Below are 25,176 nucleotides of genomic sequence, written 5' to 3' on the forward strand. Positions count from 1 at the left end.
ATAATCTGCTCTTACAAACTGTGTGCAAGAGAATGCAGATTAAAAAGGCGACATTTGGAATCTAGTGAGAGTGATGTTACTAGAGCAATAATAAATGGAAAACATGAAAAGAAATGAATACTGAAAAAGACCCTAAAGAATAATGGCATAAAGGGAAAAAAACAATCGCCACCACCAAAACCTACCAAAACAAACCACATAAATTCAGTTTTGTATTTGCTATGAAATTTTGTGTTGAAATTAAAACAATGAAAGCAGTTCTGTATGTAGCTTATTTTTACTGCTGGCTGCTGCCTTGAGAATCACAGAGGCTGGCCCTTTTGTGACCACCAACCAACCAAAAGCATCACTTTTTTCTTTAGTGCACAGGAGGAATAACAATGAGAAACATAAAGCCTTAAAACCATTCTCTAGCTTACCTTATGATTTGCTTTTTTTTTTTCCTTCTGTTACCTTCAGGTAAAATGTCTATTTATATTTTATTTATCTTTCTTCTCTGGACAGCTTTTGATGTGTAGGGTTTTCCAGTCAACCAGAATATAGACCTCATGTTCTCTGCCATATGTACCTTGAAATTCATAAGAAGTCTTTTACTTACTGGATATAAAAATAGCTCTTCCTCAGATATAATACTACTTCCAAGTTCTCATGGCCAAATACTTGTTCTAATAGTTGTCATATTAAGCATATCATTTGGATTAATGAAACATCTATGTAAATTCTAAGATATTTAAGATAATACTGACATAGATTCTATGCTTTGCACTTGCTCTGTTTCTTTGACTAAAAATTACTGTCTGTATAAATGATACATTATAAATTACTTTTTAATCTTTACTGAAATCGTAGTCACATCAGGTCATTATTTGAAAGCTTAAGTCATGGCTTTAGAATAGAGTGGAAAACTGTAAATATCTCCATATGTTCTTCCTTAATTATTTTACTGTATGTATGTCATTGGATTTAAACACCTTGAGCTACAGTTGTGTTAGTTCCTTCCAACATCTGTTTTGTGGTATTACCTTCTGAGAGGCTTTTCAAACAAGCTCCCTAGAAGTTGATGCAAACTTGGTATAAGTATGCAGGATTTTCCTCAGTGTAGGTTTATCTGTTTAAAGGTAGGTCCAGATCAGTCTTTCTGTAAGATGAATTTCAGCACAGTTAATACTTGCAGCATGGTGATTAAAAAACATGAGTATAAAAAGCACATATTTGCTGCAAAAGTATCTTGTTTCACATTGTGTACAGGTTTTTTTGGTGAAAGGTGCAGCAATTATTGAGACAAATTTTCTGCCAAGTTTTAGAGAAAAGATATTTCTTAAATAGCTCACAGTTATTTAGTTTGTGAGACAACCATGCTGTGTAGAGGTATGAATTAATTTTAGTCAATTGTTCAAAAAATATATAATCAATACATTGGATGATGACTGGATGATCGCAGTTCCTGTGAGCCAGACAAATAGGTGAAGATGTGGGAAATACTATGGCCCCTGCATTGGCTGTGTGACACTGATGAAAGTGGCATAATGGATTTTCACAGCACAGTGTTTTTATGCTCCCCAATATAAGAGTTTATAAGAGTTTTCTATGGAAAAGAATCGTAGTCCAGACACTGTCCAGAAAAGGCTCAACACAGTAACTGTCTCGTCCTATACTAGTAAAGAAAAAGGTAACTAATAGTAGGTGGTTTTAAAAGTATTCATCAATATTTACAAAAAAGATCATTGTTGTTGTGGGGGGACATTTAAAGCATAAAACTTTCTCTTAAGAAATCACAGGGATTTTTGTTCCTCACTAAATATTTAATCAGAAGAGATTAAAAAATCTCTGCAAAATTTTCTTCAAGCCACTAGAGGATGAGTACTTCTTCATCAAAACAAATAGTTAAGCACTAATGTAGCTTATCTAAAACACACTAGTAAGCTATTAGACTGGTAATACAATTCAAATTCTAGCAAGTGTATATGAAGCAGACAGTTTGAATCCTTATTGAATACTGAGATTAGTAATTTGTTTATGGAAAGCTGACTATAAAATTATTTAAACTATGCATATTGAAACATTAAAATGCATAAAAAAGATACAGCATTTTGGAAAATCACTAGCTAATTAGGTAAGCATAATATTTTCTTTTGTGCAGTTAAATATTTCCTTATGAAATTGGCAATTATAATGCAAACATTGCTTATATATTCTGTAAAATGCTAAGGAAACTCATGTAATATAGTTAGGCCCAATCTGACTCAGAACACCGTGTTTATGTCCTACTCTGTTGGTTGACTAGCTTGTTTTTAAAGTTGTTCTCTTCTTCAAATACCATGCTACTACCTCACAGAATTCATTATCTGATCTAGCTGTTAGTCCTGAAGCAGTCTTTTTCCAATATTTTCTATATTGTCTTACTACTAAAAAGCATCAGACCTAGACCAGACCTCCACTGGAATTACTGAATCCTTTGGGGTACCAAGAACAATTAAGCAGTCAAGTCAGACATGCTGTTTGTTCTGAAGGTTGGTCAGCTGGTGAACACATCATCAGCAGGGAAAAGTGCTTGAGCAGAAAGGAAGGTGGGTCAGGTGGGAAAGTAGAACACTTTTCAGATTGTCTGGTTCTGATGATTTGTTCTCCAAGAGGTATAGAGAACTGGCCAAAGCTAGTTACTAACATCTGTCTTTGACAATGTGTATACAAGGGTGAAGTCCTAGGAGATTGGGAAAGGACAAACATTTTTAGTGAGAAGGAAGAGGGAGAGAATTACAGCCCAGCTCCTTTAATATCAAATGCCACAGCAACCTGGGATGTATATACAAGTTCTTTCAAAGCACTTGGAAGATAACAAGGACACAAACAGAAGCTTCTGTGGCCTTACCAAGAACAAATAATGAAAAATCAAATTATTTTCTTGTAGAACAAGGCCACAACTCTTGTGAATGGAATAGAATGAACAGTTACCATAACTTGACATGGGCATGGCATTTGCTATTGCTTTCCACTACATTGTTAAGAACAAGCTTAGCAAATGAAAAAAATGTTTCTTACAGTTGCAAAAAACCCCACACTTAAACAACAGTAAGTAGTATTTCAGTTTAAAATTGTGAGAATGTTTCCCAAGTTCCTGTATTACACTGTGCCAGAGCATTTGATAACCATCACTAAAGAAAAGATGAACTGCTCTGGTCAGTCCAGCAGGTTTTTTTTTTTTTTTTGTCTCAATGTGTGAAGGGCTCTGATGAAGAAGTATTGGTTGAAAAAGTGACCATAAGAAGGTGGAAAATAAATGAACAACCTAATTCAGATATATATAACTAAGACATTATTATTATTATTATTAATAATAATAATGTTACCACAGTGCCTATAGGCTGTACTAAACATTAGAACCCACTGTTGTCTGGGGGGAAGTACGTCAGCCCAGTGTGACTGAAGGGCTCAGTCTGGATCTCAGGCCCTGGCCAGGGTGGGGCAGTGGATGGAGCTGGGGCAGCTGCTGTTGGGGGAGGGAGGGAAAATGGGGCTCCTGGGGTGCTGGAGGAGCAGTGACAGCTCACTTCAGCCTCCATGTAGGGATCTGGGGTCATGTTTAGGCTCCTAGAAACCCTGATGACTTTTCAGTTGCATTCGCATCACCATTTATTTCTACCGCTTTCAGTTGTATGTGAAGTGCAAAGGTTTATCAGGTGTGGCACCGTGCTGTCATCAGTGCTCCTGCAACCCTGTGACCGAGATGTGAAAAGTTGTTACATTTAAATACTTCACTTTTGTTGAAGTAAATGAATAGAAGGTCAGAGAATGTGAACTATCTTCCTGCTGTCCGTTAACTGATTTACAGATCCTGTACCTTAGTTCCAATCAGAGGCAGTTAAAAATTCCCCAGAAGGCTGGTAAAATATAAATTACTTAAAAAAATCAGCTGTAGCTAAATATACAGCTGTTTTTTTGCGGTATGAGCAAGGACAAGATTAATTTTCATGCTTTTCATCTGCTGCTACTTTGGTCTTAATACAATTTCAGAGCACTTATCAGCACGTTCCCCTTGTGAAGCAGCAAACGCTGACGTCTCCTGAACGAGGAGTTTCTCTGACAGGCTGTGTGTCTGACCGAGGGCAGCGCTCGCTGAGAGGCCGAGCGCTGCTGCGCTGTCCCTGACTCCCGCCGCGCCAACCGTGGGCCCTGGCGGCTCCGGACCGCTCCCGTTCCAGCGCAGCGCCGCTCCCCGTGCCCGCGCGGCTCGGCGCCGCCCGGCCGCCGTTCCCACGCCCAGGGAAGACGGGCGCGGTTGGGGCCGCATCCCTGTCCGCTCCGACCTGAGCCCGACCATGGCTCTAGGGACGAAATAAAACCGGCCTCGCTGCCCCCGGCCGCGCCCCGCCCGCCGCTGCTCACCCCGCCCGGCTGCCGCCTCTCCCGGACCCGGAGCGCTGCGGGCGGGCGGCTGCCCCCTGCCGGTCCGCGGCGGCGCGGCTGGCGGCTCCTCCCCGCCCAGTCCCCGCCCTCACGTTGCCCGGGGAACGGGGGTAGGGAGCAGCCGGGCGGCCGCTGCTTCCATCCCATCCTCTCCCAGCCGGTACCCGCAGCGGAGCAGCACCCGCACGCCCCGCCGCCATGCCCCGAGCCGCCCCGCTCCTCCTGCTGCTGCTCGCCCTCGCCCAGCGCCGCGCCTGCCTTCCCGGGCCGGCCACCGCCGCGCCCTCCGGCCGGGACCCCTGCCTCAGCCAGCCCTGCCGCAACAACGGCACCTGCTCGCCGGTGCCGGCCCGGGGCCCCGCCGCGCCCCGCCGCCTCCAGCTGCTGCCGCCCCAGCCGCCGGCCGCCTACAGCTGCGCCTGCCCCGCGGGGGTCACCGGCACCTACTGCCAGGTAAGGGGCGCGCCGAGAGCGCCCCGCGTGCCCCTCCCGGGTGCCGCCGCCTCAGCGCGTCCCTCCTGTCCTGCGTCCTTGTGCCCGTCCGTGTCCTTGGGTGTCCCCGCTTGGTCTGCGCTCGGTCCGCCTCACCCCACCCCGTCTGCGGGCGGCTCTGCCCGTTCTGCCTCGCCCCGTACCGAGCTGTTCCGCTGCCTGTTCGCTGGCCAGGCCGCCCCGGAGGCGCGTAGCGGCGGCGGCCGGTGCCCGCTCCCCCGGCGAGCGGCGTCTATCCTCCGCGCGGCCGCTCCTGCCCGCCGGCAGCTCGCGCTGCAGCCGTTGGTGCCGTTAGCGGCCGCTGCGGGCGGCCTCGGGCTGCCCCGGGCATCCCAGGGACTGGCGGCGCTTCGTGCCCGGGGACGCGTAAAGCGGCTGCCGGGGCGAGCTCCGGGCGTGCGGCGGGGCGGCGGCGAAGGGGCTCGGTTAGAGGTGAACGGGGATGGGGCTGAGCTCAGCCGGTGCCTTCCAGGCTCGTCTCAGTACTATAGCCAGCCCCCGCCGCCCAGTTCTCGCAGTTTATTTAGTATTGACTTATTTTAAGGTGAAAAGGATGGTCCTTGTAAGTGGATGCTGTGTTGCATTGAGTACTGATCGTGCCTCCGTAGGTCAGGTGTACTTGCTTCCCCATTTCGGGTGCTTCTTGGAATGATTTTGAATTCTGAAAGGTCAGAATGTTCTGAGTAGGGCTGATGATCTAAAATACAGTGAGGGCGGTAAGCAGTATCTTTCTAATATGCTTGGTCACATTGAAATTTAATGTAATAATACAATCTAATTATTGTTACAAAGTTTTTTTTTTTTATCTCTAGCATTAAGGATTAAAATCTTTGTTATCATGGTCAAAAATTCACAAAAACTTAATCTTCTGTATCTTTAGATAAGGAAAAGCAGGTGCAGGGACAAAGAGGCTTGGTTCCTGCATATGTAGATGATGCTACGGGTTACTTTCTGTAATAGCCGTGTACAAAAGGCTGTATGGATTGGCTACCATTTCTTTGGATAATGCTCTCTGTTTTAAGTGGATTGGATGTAGAAGCAAATTAATTCAAGTAAATTCAGTTTGCCTTTTTTTTTTTAATTGTTTCTTGGTCATGTAGTACCCAAGTTATACTGTTGAACAGATAAAAGGGGTAATACGTTTACTGGAGACTTAATGTTTAGGTGAATATAAAAGTGACTGTAAAGAAGGAGCACTCCTCACGGACTTCTGTGCTTGCCTTGAAATATCTCAGTTGATTCAGTGTAACAACGAAAGTGAAAATATTTACAATAATGAGGGTCTGTAAAATCAGGCAGATGAAGGTGGATTAAATAGATTTCTCTTTGGCTAATTTTAGCTGTTGGCCTCGTAAGAATTTACTATATTTCTATCGCTACAAAGAAAGAAAGAAAGAGAGCGCTGTGTGTTTGCTTCTGCTTGTTGCAGTTAGACCTAAATGTCTGAGATCCATGACTGAAGGATTAATGACCCTTTTAAAGACTTGGTAAAATGTAGCGCTTGCTGGCATCATACCTCCAGTGAAGTGGTGAGCCTGGGGAACGGGATTTAATTGTTTTTCTAATAAAAGAGATAGGCAATATTTTCATAGCACTTAATGCTTTTTATTAACTAATAAGAGGAGGATTACAGACTTGTACATTTTGTTTCTTTTTAGAAAATACAGAGTAATGACCCTGGAAGGCAAACTGATAAAAAATGGGTGCAACTTCTAGCTTATCGTGTCAGCAGCTGAAGTATGGATGCCAGTTAGCTGTGAAAAGTTAATACAGTTTTGAAATGTAACTTTAATTAACTAGAGAGCAAGCAGGTTATTTAGAGGGATAATATGATATATCCATAGTTGAGGTTTTGTTAATTTTATTGAAATAAATATGATACAAATGTATCAATTCTTGTATTGCTCTGGCATTCAGATGCCTAACAGCTTAAACTCCTACAAAGAAAGGTAAAACAGATCATGTTTTCCAATTCAGTGATAACAAATAACTGTAATGATTATTAAAAAAACGGTAAGGATTTTTTTCTCATATCTCTTAGCGACTGTGAGAAAACTATGGACAAACTCAGGGAATCATTTGAAAATACCTAGATGGGATTTTCAACTTAACTGCTGAGGTTGTTATTGAACAGTTTGACTTGCAGAAGACAATACCAAGAGGTGGAAAAAAAAGAACAGGAATTATTATGCTTAAACACCTAGATCATGGAGGGTAAAGTTATGTTTTTGGAATTTTTTAATGGAACTGGAGTTTTTGGGAACCCCACTTCTCTGAAAATACAGATTTACTTTCTTGTTACTTGCAGTGAGAGCAATGTTTTGCTGATTCTGCTTTGATGCCTAGAGATATAGAATGAAGGAAAGATGGGCACAGTGAAGTTGATAATGTAGAAGGATTGCTAACACTCAAAGCTGGAGATTGCCCACAAATATTGCTACTGAAGCTTTTACTGTAACTGGTTTTGTTGCAATTGACAATGCCTGTGCTGGCATAGGAGAAGTAGCAAAGAATAAGACTGGCATCACATAGACATGAGATACGTCTAAATGCTCAGAGCTTTCCTGTCACCGAGTGAAGTATTTAACTTGGACTTAAGCTACTTCCATGATCTCATATTATAATTGCTTTACTAACTCATTGTTTATTTAACAACAGAAATTACAGGTCCTCTTAGTGTATCCATCCCATGAATTATGCATGTGTATATATCTTACATTGCTTGTTTTGTAAACTTAAGTTTTGTTTTGTTAAGGATTGTTTAGTTTCACATTGTGGGACATTGCTCTAATTTAACTCAATTTCTTTTCATGGTTCTGGATTTTTCCCCCTCTTTATCATATTTCTAGTCTGTGTGAAGAAGAAATAGGATTAATGTGTTGAAGTATCTTAAACTTTAGCCTGAGCAAATAAATCACATATGTTACCAAGGAAATTGTGCAAAAATCATAGTGAATTCAACCACCCTTCTGCAAGAGTTTGAAATTGGACAATTCTCAGCTTAACATTGAGAGAACTTGGCAAAATAAATGGAAATTAAATGAGTGAGAGATATTAAAGTTCCCTAAACTTTATATTCCTTAAGTTTTTACTTATCTTTTACTTTGAAAGGCAAACATTAATCTTTATTTCTAATCACTAGTCTAATGACTACTCTGTTATTTCTAATGATATGTATAATTCAATACAATTGTTTTTCTTGATCAGGAAAGTTTTATGTGAATATTGTTTGTTTTTTTTTTCCCATGCCTTGTGAAATAATTTTACAGATATAAGGTACTAAATAGGAAATGAAAAATTCCATGCTAGACTTCGTCATTTCCTTAAAAATCCACAATCTGAACCTAGCTAATTGCATTAAATTGCATAATGTTTATTTGGTTCCGTGCTAGTTCTAATTCCATTGAAAGACTATAATGTGAACAAACATTCATTTATCAATATATTTTAAAATTTGTTTTAGTTGCTTTTCTTGTTTTGTTGTTTGTTTGTTTGTTTTCCTTTCTTCTTCTCTCCTGTGGTTTTTAATTTTCCCTCATTGTTTTACTTTGGTGCTTTTCAGAATGCTTTTATTTATTTTATAGATTCTGTTAGTAATCAAAACTAGAAAACAAGTAGTGTCCAAGCATTTTGAGCCAGCATCTGACTTTGCAGCAGTTCTCTTCTATATAGTCTGATTAGTGTTGAGTGAATGTTCCACTTCTGAGAGTGATGTGGTAGCCACTGATGTAATAGCATTTCGGAGCTAGTATTGGAATTGTTGTTTTAGTAGCAAAATGATCTCTTTGATCTTGGGGAAGATTTGTTGTCTTTCCACACCTATCGTGGCTATCTTTCTATGCCTACAGTGTAAAATATTTTTTACATGTGACTGTGGACAGTTTATTTAAAATGAAATTTTATAAAGATGTAACCTGAGTTTAAAACAGTGAAGGAGGGAAGTGATAGCATAAAAACTAATACAGGTGGACAGTAGTTTATTTATTTATTTTTTTTTTTGTTAGAACATTTTAATTGTTTTTTTGCTCCTGAATGTCTGCCTGATTATAGTTTTCTTCATTCTCTCATTTTTTGTATTTTTGAATGCCAACTGATTTTATTCTCGTCTTTCACCATGGTATTTGAACATTTGTAGACTGGAATGCAGTGATTCAGTTCTTCGTTTTGTGCCCTCTACTTGTTGTTGTTATTTTTTTTTTTAATCCTATGTTGGGTTTTTGTTTCTTAGAATTTATTTATCTTCCTAATAGTTTTCTGATAATGTGCTGTTTAGTGCTGAAGGCAGACATCCATGGTTAGCAAACTGCTGCACAATGGATGATTATTGTTTCTTGACTCAATGATCTAATACTTCAGAGTAAGTGGTACAAAATTTCATTGGTCAGGTTGTTTCAGGTTGCACTGGACAGTGCTGTATAAAAGGACATCCTTTAATCAGACTGCTAAATCACCTTCATGTGAGTATCCTGATTAATTCTTCACGAGATCCTATTTTCTATTGAGCACTGACATCCCTTCTGAAAGGTCTCTAAATAATCCTTGAATTCATAATGAGTTCTCTAGCATATTTTAAATGCTATTTTTCCATCCTGTACTCATTAATGAAAGGTATATCCTTAGTTTATATGTTTATTGTGGTGTGTTTTGTTATGTGACCATTCTGTTTCCTCTTTCATCTTTAATAAGAGTAAATTGTATAGTTTTCTTGTTTTATTTGGATGTAGCTCAGCTGGAGTTCTGAGCTACCATGTTACTTCCTGCCGATGAACTCTGCTAACTCTTGTGGTGCTTTAAAGTTGCAGAATTTGAATATTTGTGTTGATGCATATACTGTGTGCAAGAAGAGGCTGCGAGAGCTCAGTTTGTTTTTCCTGGAGGAGGCTGAGGGAAATGAAGTGCCATCTTCAGCTACCTGATGGGTGATCATAGTGAAGATGGATCAAGACTTCTCTCAGACATGCACACTGAAAGGACAAGAGCTGACGTGTTATAGTAGGGGAAGTTCCAGTTAGATCTGAGGAAAAAAAAAATCCTCACAATGATGGTGTTTAACACTGGAACAGACACTTAGAACAGTTGTGGGATCTCCATCCTTGGAGATCTGGGACATAAGTGGCCAAGACCCCAAGCACCTTGGCCTAGCATTAGCCTGGGCCTGAGCAGCAGTGGGACCAGAGAGCTCCCTCAGGTCCCTTCCAGCCTTAACCATTCTATGATTCTGTTCTGTGATTCCATATATGCACACACTTGTGGAGATTTTTTTTTTTTCCTAGATTTTGCATTTGCCTATTACTCTGTCATATTTCTGCTTTCCCTTTGCTAGATATTCTGCTAAATTATCTGCACGTATATTATTCATATATCTTTTACATCAAGTCTAAACTGTACCTGGAAGCTGACAAACTTGTGTACAGTGCAAGCAGAAGTTCTAAGATGACAATATTATTATTAGATATCTGAAAAATCTTTAGTATTAATTTCAAGCCACTTTGTTTACAGCTCCTTTAGTCACCAATTAGTATACTCACATTTCATAGTCAGTACTGAGTTTTCTTCTTCAAGTAACAATTATATGTCCAACAGGACTGCTGAGTATTATTTGTTTTCTGTGAAGTTTTTTTGATCCATAGGTGAAATGTTGCTCAGGTACCCCACAAACTTTGATCTCCCTGGTTGCAGTAGAACTGATGAAGTTCTGCAGTATGGTGATGTCCAGTATCAAATATGGGTAATGTTTGCACAGAGTAAATGAATGTGAAAAATAGTTTATCCACCCGATTTGTTTTAGCTATTATAACATCTGTTTTCTCTAAGTGTAGTAGGAATATATTTTCAGTCAGAAATTTCAGCTTTTCAAATTAGCATCTTGCCTTGAAGCATATAATGAAAATTTGTGAGCAAGAGAACTATAATTCAGCAATTTCCAAAGCAGTCAATAAAGAATTATGTTGTGATTTTTGCCATGGGATCTAAACAAATGATTCTAAACTTTTATAGAATAAACTGGAATAATGTAATAACACTAACTGTCTCAATTATATAAGTGGTTATTATCTGGGTATCATCTGCATGCTGACCTTTGTAAATCTTTGAACTCTCTCTTTCAATGTCTTGAAATACTCCATTTAAAGCTGTTCCAAGTATTTATTTTTAAATGCGAGTCAGGTCAGTACATTTGCAAATAGTTAAAATGAAAATTATTCAGTTCTGAAAAATCCCATCATATAAGTGAAAGTTTTAATTGTTGATTTTACCTATTTTTTTGTGATTAAATATTGCAGAGACACAAATCAGGTGTAAAGTAACAATAACAGTAGAAGATAGATATCCTACGATGCTTCAGCTTTTTAATATGTCATATTTCATTGCCGTTTATGTTCTCTGATCCGAGAGAATTACTTTGCAATGATACCTGTTTAAATACTTTCTTTTGAAATGCTTAACTTGATGTCATATGTGTAGCTCTGGAAATCCTCTTTAGTGGTGCAGTTTCCCAGTGTACTAGGAGAATACCTTATCTTGAATACAGGTTAAGAAACAACAGAATACGGATGGGAAAACACACAAACAAGAATCTTTCTTAAAATACTGGAATTATATGACTTGATTCAGTATGACAGAAGGTAGAAGTGCTCTCCTGTTTTTGAGGGTTCTCACAGAATCTTCTATATACTGCCCTTCTGAGAAGTACTTGCTCGAGATCTGTATTTTCAGAGGTGGCATATGGTAGGATTTCAGCTTGATCATGGAATCGCAAGACTGGAAATCTTAGAAAATGATGAAAGAAATTCCATTTTAATAGGCAGATATGAGTCTGCTGAAAATAGCGTCTTTTTTTTTTTTTTTTTTTTCCTCTTTTTTCCTTGTTACTTGCTCTCTGAGCTCAATCTGTTCTTTTAAAATATCAAGTCTCTAAACTATTCATATTCACTCTTTTTGGCTGTGATATATTTGTGTTCCAATGAATCCCACAGATTAATTACACGGAAAACATGGCTTTATTAGTTTTTATTTCTGTCATGCAATTTAATTGAATTTCCCTGTTCTGTTTTTTTCCCTTTTAAAAGTGGGTTATTCCATTCATCCTTCCCTGTGCATGTAGTGAATATTGTCTTTGTTTTCTGCAGTGTCCTTTCTGAGCTGAAAAGATTGAGCTAATAACAATATTCACGTTGATTGCTGGTTAATCTAAATATAGTGTTGAGAGGTTACCCGGTCTTTTGAAAACAGTATTAGCAGGAAGTCTTAAATAATATCCACTTTTTTAAAAAACCAACCAACCAATTCAGCTCAGTAATTTACCTAGACGTGCCTGATTGTGGTGTGGTGATCCCAAAATGAAAGCATCCATATTTAAAGTGAATCCACGTGGATTGAAAGCACTGTGTAGCATTAATTTCATTAAACATTTCGTAGTGGCATTTCGGTCAAAATCTGAAGGTAAAAGCAGTTTAATATGTGCATTTGACATTGTAGAGCATCACTTATTGAAAGTCTTTAATTAGTTCTCTGTTTCTTAGGAAAAAAATAGTTTTTTTCAACTTTTTGTTTCTGTATGGTTGGGTCATTTTATATTTTACAAGAATTAATGTAAACACTGAAGTAAATGTCCCTTGGAAAGACACTTGTCACTCATCTACATGAGCTACATAAAACACAAATTATAACTGTATTACTAGGGAAAAGATCTTAAATTGCCATACAGTTCTTGCAGTTTTGCAGCAGTTTTGTGACAGTGGAAATGCATATCAGGATGTACATTGAGAAAAGCAATGCTTGCTTTTTAAGAAAAGTCTTTAATTTGTTCTACTGGTTGTGTAATCTCTTACAAAGAAGCACTCTCACATTCAAAAGCTGATTTGTAACCCGTTTAAGTTCAGCAATACATATCACTGTCCTGTATTGTTTTTCAGGTTTGCCTTGGTTCGTTTTACAATTATACAGGCAGTAGTAAGTATAGCAATTATACTATATTATTTAGTATTATATTCTGCTGTAAACCTGAAAAAAATAGCTGTAAACTCTGTAGAGAAAGGTCTGCAAGTGATACATTGTGACTAAGAATGGAAATATCAGAGTTTGGTGCTTGGAATTCTCACTGCCTTGCTGAGTCACGCTGGGCAAAACTCTTATCTCCTTCTTACTTGTATTTCTCCTTTATAAATGCAGTTAATTCTGAGTGTTCGAAAGGTTAATTTGTCAATGCGTATGAAGGCTTTAAGAATGCTGAGTGAAAAGCACTTAATAAGGAAGAATCATATTCAAATGCCACATTCTGAATTACGTGTCAGTGGTCTACCAGAATATATTTAAATTTTAAGGGAAAAAATGCTTCTTACAAAAACCAAACAAAAACCAAACAAAAAGCCCCAACCATTTAGACTGCTGCTTTGTCTGGAAAAAAATCAGGCTAGTAGTCTACAGATTAATTTAGTTTCGTAGTGTTCTTTCCCACTGGAAGCAGGAACAATGGATCAATGATCAGTATTCTGAAGGTTTCTGTAGCAAAGGTGTTTGTGAACAAGGTGCTCTTGAATAAAGTAAGAACAGGATTGAATTTGACTGTGAAAGTAGGGTTGTTATACTTAGATAAGGTCACTGAATGTTAATGATTTTGGGAACTTTGTTGTACTTTATGTATTAGTTACAACAGCAACCGTATTGTCAGTTTGAGAAGACTTTTGAGTATCTTCAGGAATAGTAGCTATAAAAGCAATCATATCCTGTTACTCTTTTTATTTACAACAAGCCTTGTTTTCAGTCTTAAGTTGCCCTTATGTGGCCCTTTGTACTGGTCCTAATAAAGCTAAAGCTTGTTATTGACTAATGCACAAGAGAAGGAATTATTTTGGCTAACCATGCTTTTTCTAAATAAACTGTGATTATTTGGGAGGAAGACCCATATGTTCTAGTGGTGATACGTTGATTAATCCTCACTGAGCCTGAGTGCTCAAAATGCCAATAATGTAAAGATGCACAGTTAATGTCACAAGAGAACAGAAGCTGTTCTAGAATGCTGTTCTCTTCTATGAATGAATAGTACTTAATCCCCTGAAATCAAGTCCAGGTAACTTAGAAGATAAAGAGTGCAGAAATAGATATGACTCAGAGAAAGGGCAACAGAAGTGATTAGTAGATGTGGCAAGATTTGGATAACCTGGGAGAAACAACTTGCTCACTTTCATATAGAGTCAAACAAGAAGAGTCTGAATAAAAGGTAATCTTGTGACAAGGACAATGCTTAAAAAAACCCAACAGGAATGAAACAGTTAAATTCTTCTGGGCATCAGCTAGTTATCAACTAATGCAGTCAAGGAAAATATACGGACAGACTTTTGCAATTTTCCAGACTTAGTATGTTACTGTGATCTCCCTTTGAAGTATTTGGTAGTGGCATTTGTCAATAAGGACAGCAACTATCACCATGAACTATATGGCAAATCTTATGTTTCTTATTCAGCCCTAATGATTTGTGCTTTAAATTCAGCAAGTCTGTAAAAATTCATGGAAATTGTGTTTGTATTTTTGTTTTAAAGGTTTTAACAGATGCATGGTTTCTTCTGCTGAAGAAATTAGGCAAATTGTTAAATACCTTTTATCAAAATCAAATTAGTGAATCTCAGTAATGACAAAATACGGCTTAGGTTTCATACAGATTTAGTCTATTAATAACGTGTGATTGTCTATGTATATGTAGTTCAATTGTAATCTAATATTTAGGCAAATATAACTGAACATTATAAAACAGAAGGAGGTAAAAATGGCTATGTAGAAGTGTAATAATTCATGAGCTAAGTGCCTTTTGTATTGGGAGTCCTAATTCTGCTGTCTGGTTGCAAGAGAGTTGTTGTCTGGCATGTATCATAACTATGGAACACCGAGGTTGTGTTCTTGTATGTAGGGGTCCAAGAAACTTTCTTTTCTGAGTATATCTTTCAGTTTCAGTGAGTTGAGTTACATGAGGTTTACTGACATAGGCAGGGTCTGTAAGACCAGAAACTTTATTAATTCTTTTTAAGGCTACAGCGTACTGTGTGGTAATGGCATGAAAACTGAAGAAAATGGTGTTGAGTCTCCTGGGAAATTAACATGTTTAATTGAAGGAAGGACAAATTGACTCAATTTACATAACTGTAATAGGACTCTGATATTAAAATTTGGCTGTTGCCTCTGAAAAGCAATGGAAAGGTATTAGGTTGATGTTGTAGAAATTCTGAGAGTGCAGAAGGATATGTGTATTTCTTACATTAGAATCTGCGGTTTACTTTGTTTAAGAAAATATTTTTCCACACTCTATCTTTTTCCATATTCTCTCTATATCCAAAGCATCTGCCTTTTTCATTGCACCAGATTCTTTTTTTGACCTGGAAATCTCGAGCTACTTTAATAATCCAGCTGGTTTTCGGTTACTGACCTTCACTGTTCTCTCTCTCTCTTGTTTCTTCCCCTTCCCAGTGTGTTAACAAAAAAAAAGTCACACAGGAAAGCTGCTGATGGAGCTTGCATCGCTTATTTTATGAGAATTTACTTATATTCTAAAGCCGATAACATCAAACCTAGAGGAAAAAAACTTGATGTAGGGGTGTTTCAGTGCAGAAACCTATTTGGTTGTCGTCATTGAATCGTGGGATGCGTAGAATAATAAGTCATTCATAATCCCTTTAGACCTCATGAAATAAGTGGAATGAAGAATGGTAGAGAATATGATGCTGCATGTTTGCATTTTTTTTACTTAAAATGTGAAATATAGGCTGCATCATCAAAAAAAGGAAAAAAGTTTATGGGTTGACTATTAAGCTTGTATAATGGATAAGCTGAAATGTTTGCAATAGATATTCATAGTAGAATGAGGAAATCAATACGTTCAGGCTGAATCACAGAGTGCTTGTGGCTGTGTTCTGGAATTTGGCAGTTATAGAAGCTTTGATTTACTGTACAAAATAAACTCTGAGCAAGGGGAGTGTGCATGGCTGTGTTTGGTTTGGAAAGGAAGAACTGGGCTGGGGTCCCAGTCTGTCATCCACACCTACAGCAGTGCTGCTCCTGAACCACCAAGCTGCCCTTGCCTTTGACCTTCGCAATGCTTGGAATAATTTTTGGGATACTAGCTAAATAAGTAAATAGATACAACAAGTGACAATTGGAAGGCAATCTATTTGAAATAATTTCTACATATGTTTTCCTGGTTTTGTTCTACCTTTATAAGAATAACATCTGTTCAATTCCCAGTTCATTTGATGCTTAGGCATCTGTTCACTGCCTAAGTTGTTTTTTTCTTTTCACTGTAACTGCAGGAATGTAATTTCTGTAGCTTCTGTTGATGTCTTTTAGCTCTGAGTTGCATAAATAAAATTAACTTCTAAAAATACTTATTTATTTTTTTTATTTTTGGACAAAGAGGATTCAGATGCTGAAAAAGCCTGATAGCTTATTTTCTTGCTTGAATTGCATTTCAGTGGCACTGTGGAACTTGCATTTCAGTACTGATAGTTCTTTAGGTATAAGTAAAATGATAGTTGGTTTGAATTTTCTGTGTCTCACCTAGATTAATTTGCATAATGTAACTCAGAGAATTTGACTGTTGGCCTTTTCTTCAGCACCTGCCTGTATTGTAGGCCCAAAAGATGCTGCATAGTGTTCTGGGTGTCTTTCTCACTCTCACGGGTATGAAAGGATTATGGATTTTTGTATTCCTATTATATGTTATGTACCATTGTTCAACCCAAAGTATTTTTACAGTCATCTGTATGGATGGCTCCTCTCACCAGGTTAGCTGAGGAGGATGGCTTATAGAGGAAAGTGGGAATTGTACCTGCAAATCTTATGAAGCACAGAGACATCATTGCAAACAAACTTGTTTTCAGTATTTTGCTGTTGAAGTAAAATGCTTTGTAGAAAATCAGAGACAAAAGTACTGTGCATCTGTTACAAGTGTTGCAATTCAGCTTCTTGCTCAGTTTCAACTAACTAGACCACATAGCAACTTCCTTCTCTTTCTCTACTTGAGATAGCTCAGTGCACCTTGGCCGTGTAAGTAAAATCTGTGATCTAATTTTTATATATGTTTTTTGGAATAGATTTTGCACAATCTTTTGGTGAAACTGTGCAACAGTAACTTCTTCCTAACAACATTTTAAATAATTATCAGCAATGAGACACTTGAGCTTAAAAATTTTACTAGACTCCCATCATTAATGTGTATATATAAATACACTAAAAATGGTGAGCCAACTGTAGCTGAGATTTTTGACAGTGGGTAGTGGTGCTGCTGACATTCTTAAGGAAAGCTATTTCTCATTAACAATCAGATTGTGCAGGTACTCTGAAGTGACTTGATTTCAGCAGTGCGACTTGGAGGCCTTCCTCTGAAACCTTGAGTCGTTAGCTGTGCCGTGTAGCTGTGGTAAGCACAGCTTGTCCTAGATACCCTTGTCTTTTATGTTTTCACTGTGCATAGGGTAGGTTCTGTGTCTGATTCTATGTGAAGATAGAAGATTTGATATGACTTGAGATGAGTGAAGGAAGAAAGAAATGAGAGTCTGTCTTGCAGGTATATTTAAATTAATTATTAAAGACTGTTTCCATAGCTTTCAGCTGATTGTAGTTTGGATCAATAGTCTGGAATAGTGATCAATATCTACAAGATCACATTATTGGTCAATTAATGTAAAATAGTTCTGGCTACAAAAAATTGATAGATGTGGGAAATAATCCTGCCCCTACCCTGCTTTTTCTTCCTCGCGTCTTGCCTGATCTGTTCTCACTGTCTTTTTGATCTAAAGGTTTGGAAATGTGGTACTGCAAGGCTTGGCTGATGACGTGCCCCTAGAAAGTCTCTCAAAATTTTCTTCAACATCAAAAGTTCCTGTATCTCTGTAATGTTGGAAATAAAATATCTTCACATTACACTCTGCAAATCTACTGATATGAGAAAAATGTAGGTCTTCATACCACAAAATGGGCTCTGTAATTATAATTTCAGATATAGTACAAACTTTCTTGTATAATCTAACAATATGGTGACCTTTTAGAGCTCATAGAGGTCCCTTCAGACCTGAGGAGTACTGCAGTTTTTCCTCTGCTGATGCTAATTTACGTTCATTATAGTCCAGTTCAGATTAATTCTTTAAGTTTTTAGTATATCATCTAGCAATCTGGTAGATTTTGGTCCTGTATAGTTGTGACAATGTCTTAATTTGGTCCCTGTTTTATTTTTACTTTCCCCACTTTACCTCATCACAGGATGTTATTCTAGTGAATTGTTTATCTAGTTTCTCTTTATTTCTGTGTAGTGGTTCTGTGTCCCTGGAAATGTTCCCTGGTCTATACTATAAACTTCAGGAATGCTCAGTAATGGTTACAACTGTTCTCATTATAATGAAACTTTTTCCCTCTATAGTAACAGGCACACAAAATGCACATTTTTTAAAAAAATAAATTATTGTGGGTTTTTATTTGTGCTCTTGTGACGTTGCATAGGGTCTGCTTTTGTCTACAGGTTTATTTGTTTAACCTCCTTTCCTTGTACGTGCTTTGGGACAAGGGAAATGTGTAGAGAAGGGCTGAAACTGGAGTGGAACATCTTTGGACAAAATCTTTTGCTAGTAGTCACTTCCTTTTTTTATTTATTTATTTTTTTTTTCTTTAAATCAAAGAAGAGCATGCTTCACGGGGGAAAAAAACTCCAGGGTACTGATGAGGATGGGATCATGTGGAGTCACCTACATTTGTCTATGTAGAGCTGAGCTTTATTTAGAATGGCTAATGCTGATCAGGAGCTAGCAAAGCTCCTGACTCTCTGCCAGCTCCATGCACAATTACTCTGGTCCCTGGAGTGTGGTGCTGAGGCACTGCAGCTGACTAGTAATGCAGCATCATGCCAGAATTAACCCTGCTGAGCCAGCTCCAATGTTTTCCCCATCTGTAGTCTGCTTATTTTCATCCCTGAAAAATCTGCTAACAACTGAAAGTTGAATGTAGTCATCAAATTGTCCACATGAAATTCCTCTTATTTTGTATAAAAATGAACCAGTTCTAATTTTGTGTCCTAGGAGATTTCGCAGAATGCTCTTTGCTAATTACAATAACCTACAGCTTGCTGTTCCCTGGCTGCCAGGTCAGCCCACTATAAAGTTTGATGCACATCCAGATTTCTCCCATCTGATTGCCTGCAAATTACAAAACTCAATATTTGAATGTCAGCAGATCACCTTTTCCGGAGTTGACTGAAGTCAAGAAATTTTTCTTGGGAGTTGGGATGTGTAAATTGTAGATGAAATATTTGGAAACAAAAATCCGTATTTGTGTCTGGTTTCTCCTTGCCCTTCTGGATCCCATGCCATCATTGACTTCTGCAACTTGGTCTGCTACACAGAATGAGTCTTATCCAGGAGAATCTCCTTACAGATTACATGTGCATCATCTGAAAAGAAGTCAGTCTTGGCGTGCTACTGCTCTAGTGGTTTCACTGTTGGTAGACCAGAGGCACAGTGTTTACGGAAAGGGTAGATCTTGTTCAATTCTCCGTTCCTCTGCAATTCAACTTATTGCGGGTATCTGGATTGTTTAAATGTTTTGGAACAAGAATTTTGAACGAGCCATGAAAGCTATCATATAGATTCATGAAGTGTATCTTAACATTTGTTTATTACTTAACAAATTAGAAATGCCTCACAAATTTAAACAATACATGCAAACTTTAGGACTCAGACTATGTATATGTAAGATAAAACTAATTAGACAAACAACTTTGTACAGATTTAATGGGTCTGCCTTGATAACAAAAGGTTTTGAACTTTGTGTGGTAGCTGCAGTAACAAAAAAAATTACTTAATGATTATCAGCTGTTGAATGTCATCTCTTCTTTATGAAAACATATTAAAACTAGAAGTTAAAAATGCAATTCAGCACTTCCTTAAAACAGTGATTTCATAACTGTAGAGTTTTGCAATTGATGTATTTTGATTTATACACCAGTGACTGTCATGGCAATGTGTCTTGAAGTACTTTGACAAGACCTCCTATTTCACCTTCTACGACAGTTCAGACCTTTGTCCAACTGGTAAGACCCATGAAAGTGTCCATGAATATAAATTTTAAGGCTGTTGCTCTGAAAGACTTTCAGGTGTCTATCTGGCAAAATTACCCTCACATTTTAATAACTTTAAGGATCTATGAGATTGTGCTAAAGTATGTCCTACTCATTAAAGGTCTTTGCCTCCTTAAAATTAACCTAAAAATTTCAGGAGTCATTCTGAATATGGGTAGTTAATAATTTACAAAGGGCTCTGTTTATCTAAAATTTATATGATAGTATTAAATAAAACTGTTGTTGCATAACAGTGAAAAGCACTGAATGAAAAGCATTGTTCAGTGTGTCTTGAACCATAATTAAACTCTGTTCTTTAGAAATTCAGAAGCATCTTATTCCTGTAATAAACACACTATTTTATCAATTTTTGCATTTTGTGCATATATGTAATTCTGAAAACCAAAGTAGTTCTTTTGTTGCTGGAAATAGATCCATATGGTGATAAAAAGTGACAAAACCAATTGGATTTCTTCTTCTGCACTGGACAAATAAATAATGGACACTGTATATAGTATAGCTGATTTTTCAGGAATGAAATAGGCTTTCTCAGTTGTAATTCATCATTTAAGAGAATTGCTTATAAACATCTGCTTATATAGCCATCCTTAAAGTACCTGTTGTTGCAGTCTGAAAATATGCTTAAAATAGCATTAATTTCATATTGATAGTCCAAAAGAATAAAAGTGATGCCTTGTTTGTAGGTGTGTTTTAAACCCTCTGGTCAAAAGAATGTTGAAAAGCAAGTTTGACACGCTTTCTTTATTTCAGAAGACAGACTGCATGATTTTGAACTGCATGAGTCCAGTAGAGAATCACTGGTTTATTTCAGCAGATTTTCCTGGGTTCTGAAAGAATGGAAACTAATCAGCATTTCTGGATCTTAATTGTTTGAATCATCCATGCGTTAACCAAAGCACATGCAAGGCAATTAAATGCTATCAGTGTGAAGTCTGTTTATACAGCTTTGTTGTAAGATCCAGAGAAAAACCTAAAATAGTGAAGTCTAAGAATAGTGAGCCTATTATAGAAAGAAAAATGTGGAACAATTCTTCACAAAGAGAGATTCCCAAACTGCACACAGATCTTTTGGTAATACATGGGATAACTGCCAGGTGAATGGGTGAACAGGCTCCCATCATTTTATGTAGACTCACCTTTATTTAAAATTTAGTTAGGCTATGGCTCTTGATGCTCCTCTGGTATGGCAGGAGCAGTCAGTCCTGCCTGAGCTCTCTGAAGTAAAACTGTTACCAGCCTGGTTAGTAGTGGACCTTTAGTTGCTTCAACAGCAACAATTCATTTCCATGATTGAATCAGTCACCTATCAGCAGAGAGGATCCATGACAAATGTCCTTCTGAATAATGGTTGGAAGGTGAACTCTTATCATATTGATTCAGTGCTTACTTTACTTACTATAGTATTACTGCAACGGATGGAAGCCATCAAGTTAGAGGAAGAAGAAATGTTAGTTTAAGAAGTTATATTGACTGCTAAAACGTTGGTTAACTTCTGCAACAGTAGCTTGCATGTTCCTTTACATCCGTCTTCAAAAAGGGTAAAAACTGTTTATGACTTTACATTCAGACTTACCTTTATGAAGTGAAGTAAACCATTTTGCCAAACGTACACTAGTGTCTGCTTCAGGCTAGAGTGCTCGGCTGGCTGTCCAGCTTCATTCTTGCATTATCTGAATTCAGTGCTGCCACGAAGTGTGAGATATTTTGCTTGATTGTACAATTTCAGGCATTAGTAGTAGTTTCTTTTGAAAATCATCAACCATGCCAGATTATGATGTCTGTTATCAGGGAAATGAGTTTCTAGCTTGCACTTCTCTCATGAATGTTTAGTGTTGCCCAGATGCAGATATGTCAGTGAACTGGTTCGTTGATGTTGTAATAAAAACCAACCGTATGTTTCCTAGACACTTCTATGTCTATGAAATATCTAAGTTTCATCAAGGTTGTAAGTGAAAATTCGGGGTTGCTTTTGACCTGAAAGCTGCAGTGCTTATTGATTTGTGTGCTTGAAATTATGTAAAGTTTAGTACAGTAAAAAAAAAAAAAAATAAATGAAATTGTCAGCAGCATACGCAGTGACACAATTTCTAGTCCATTGCATTTCGTGTGAGACAGGTTTCTATGTAAGGAATGGAATCTAAATGGTTTACATCTTTTTGGAACAGGATTATATTTTTAAAAGCAAACAGTATTCTCCCCCCGCCCCGAATTACAGGGAAGCCGAATAGTTGCCGAAGCTAGTATTAAGGTTTTTCTATTTCTGAAATGTGCTCATCTATTTTCATGTCTAATTAAGGATTTCAACCTTTGCTTTGTTTGGAAATTATAGCTTACTTTTTAACCACTCCCAAAAGTGTATGTACTATTGCACTCTCTTGTTTTTTTTGGTTAAAACAGTTTTTATCTTGCATCTCTTACAACATTAATTCTGTGGCCTGTTCTTTTTTGCCCATCTGACAGATATGTACATTTTGGTCTCCCTACCTTGTATACTGGAGGCCCGAGCTGTAATTTTTTCGAACTCTACTTATGGAACATGAATGAGGCATTCTGAAGTGATATCACACACAGTTCAGATGAGGAAGTTATTCTTAATAATAAATAATATTACCAATTAAATAATATAAAACTAGGAAATTGTGGGCAGAAAGGGATGGAGTTGCATCACTTTTACTTATAGTTTCAAGATGTTATAGTCAAAGCGTATTAGGACTCTCGCTTCTGCCAGTGTAGTAGCACAGCATAGTGTCACTTCTGATATCTCCTACCTTGAATGAATGTTGAGATTTTGTTTGTTCCATATCTAAGATGGTGTTTGGCAGTAATTCCTCATTAATCTCAGTTTATTTCTGGATTTGCTTCTCCACCTTAATCATGCTTCTCAGTCTTGCTCCATGTTATATAGCAAACAAAAAATGGTAAGAAATGTTCCTTACTTAGTAGCATAGTAATGATGATATTTTAGTAATTCTAGAAGTGTATTATTTTACTCATCTCTTTCTGCCCCCAGAATTATTGGACTTTCCTTTTTGTAATATATGCCTCAATGTTATTGAGGCAGTCAAATTAGCTTTTTTTTTTTTCTTGGTGGTGGTTATGGATGACTTCCACTATCTTTATTGCTTCAGGCTTTCAGAAATAACACATTGTTCTTCCATTTCTCTCTTTGCTTTCTGCTTTTTAATAGGTAGGCATAGAATTAAATTTTAACATTCTTTAATAGGTAAGTTTGACAAGCATGGAAGTTAATGAGATGATAACAAATGTTTTTAATATCTTTTAAACAAGGTATTTACATGTGATTTGAGATCTTGCCAGTTACGTTAGACTTAATGTTAATATGATATTTGTAATTAAAAATGGAAGTTTAATGAAGGTATTTTTGTAAACTAGGGAACATTTTCTGCTGTGGTATTTTGTTTTGGTTTCATTAAAAAGTGAATGGTCCTACACATAAGATTTAATAGATAATTCTCAGTTATGGGTTGTAATTTGACTAGAAATGGGGAAGTCTGGCATTATGCATTATGGAAAAATTGAATCAAAATGTATATCAGTCATGGCCAGCCTATACTCGGTTCAGCAAAATGGAATGGAAATAGTTGCCCTTAATTATTTGTAGCGAAAAGAAAAGAAGAGGAAAAAGAAAAGAAAAGAAAAGAAAAGAACCCCTCTCCTTCTTTTTCATACCAATCTGCTTGAGAGCTCATTATTGAAAATGAACTTTGTGCTGCCCAAAATACTGCCTTTTAGATGATTTTTGCTTCTACATAGTATTTCAGTACTGGTGAGCGTTGCTTCACATTGAAATGTGGATAATTGCAACAGAATACATTTATTTCATATCTTCGCATAAAGTAACAACAGCTGGATAGACAAAATTGTATGCCATAATACATTATGTACAGTATATTTTTTATCAATTTTTTGAATTTTTTGTGTTTGGCCTTTTTTATTTGTAGGATAAACTCTTGGGATGCTAATTTTTATAAAGGATTTTAAAAGACAACCTTTTAAGTTGCTTTGTTTGCTAGAAGATCTATGCTTGACAGAGGCTGAAAACAAGTACCTATAGAAAGATATTCTCAAACATTTTTATCTGTAAGTCATACTCTCTCAACAAGTAACTAAAACCACGTAGCTCCACAGCTTCTGTAGCAACTCTTAAAGTCAAACAGTTTTGTTATTGTCCTTTTGTGCAAACTCTTTTTGGGTGGAAACCTTAAGTAGTGTAACACAGCATATTTTCTGAAAAACTATTAATTAGTTCTACCAGAGGTGAAAAGTTAAGTTTCTGAAGCTGGTAAGCTCATGACCAGAGGATTTTAAATGCAAGGTTGTCTTGTTCCTGCTCACAGAGCATGCAGATTTTATTAGGAAAAGTGTGTCTTCAGTTACCTCTTCTATCAGACTATTGGGGTTTGATTTCTTCTACAGGTATAGGTTCATGTATCTGGATTAACTAATTAACTGAATGGTCTAATAATGGAAAACAAAGCCCTCAAAGCAATATTCACCAACCTTGGCTAATGTGGGCTAGAGTTGTGGTTGTTACCTCATATTAGTTGAAAAGCAAGGGTTATTTTGTGAACTTTCAGTGCTCAAGAAGGGGAAATACAAGTTTTTATATATAAAGAGCAAATATAAGAGCAAAACTTTTGGACAGGGTTGTGTGTGTGTGTTTGTTTGTTTTTTCCCCACCATGCATTACTATTAATCTCTTTCTCTTTCTGTCAGCTGTTTGTTCTGGTTATCCATTTAAGAGTTAAACACTGTCAAATGTAAATAGAGAAATAAAAAATTAGGTAAACAATCAGCTGATCAGCTGTAACAAAGCACACTTTTAACTGCTTGGTTACTTCTGCAGGAATATTTGGTTTCAAAATGGGATTTATTTTTAGTTTGCTTCCTAAGCCACTGACTTTTTTTCCCCCTGCAGATTTTTCATAGGTTACCTGAGGTAATTCTTGAGACATTTAAGCTCCAAATATAGAATGGCCACAATAGAATTCCAAATGAAAGCTTTGACTGTGTTCCTACATGTTTTATTTAACAGCTTCTCAATTTAGGGTCACATGTTTTGGATTCCAGCTAGTTAAATTTTTAGGAGGCTTTATGGATATAATATAATGTACAAAGCTCTTGCATTTAATCTTTCTTATGGTACATAT

At 37.4% G+C, this 25,176-nt stretch overlaps 1 protein-coding gene and 1 long non-coding RNA gene across 4 annotated transcripts in view; one reads left to right on the plus strand and one right to left on the minus strand.

The window, feature by feature from the left end:
- Positions 1 to 433: 433 nt before the first annotated feature.
- LOC110361151 (uncharacterized) lies at positions 434 to 5,171 on the minus strand. Its single transcript, XR_002417550.2, has 3 exons — positions 5,040 to 5,171; positions 1,023 to 1,138; positions 434 to 568 (listed from the first exon to the last, which is right to left on the minus strand). It is a non-coding gene; the product is annotated as an uncharacterized LOC110361151 (long non-coding RNA).
- DNER (delta/notch like EGF repeat containing) overlaps positions 4,494 to 25,176 on the plus strand; it is a 109,702-nt gene continuing 89,019 nt past the window's right edge. Inside the window, exon 1 of one of the 3 annotated variants that reach the window (XM_065072992.1) lies at positions 4,494 to 4,857. In XM_065072992.1, coding sequence (XP_064929064.1) covers positions 4,603 to 4,857 — 255 coding nt within the window. In that variant the 5' untranslated portion in view covers positions 4,494 to 4,602. The remainder of the gene's footprint in view (positions 4,858 to 25,176) is intronic. The other 2 variants (XM_065072990.1, XM_065072991.1) reach the window with 2 other exon arrangements.

Source organism: Columba livia, chromosome 9 (assembly GCF_036013475.1).
Source record: "Columba livia isolate bColLiv1 breed racing homer chromosome 9, bColLiv1.pat.W.v2, whole genome shotgun sequence".
Classification (NCBI taxonomy): Eukaryota; Metazoa; Chordata; class Aves; order Columbiformes; family Columbidae; genus Columba; species Columba livia.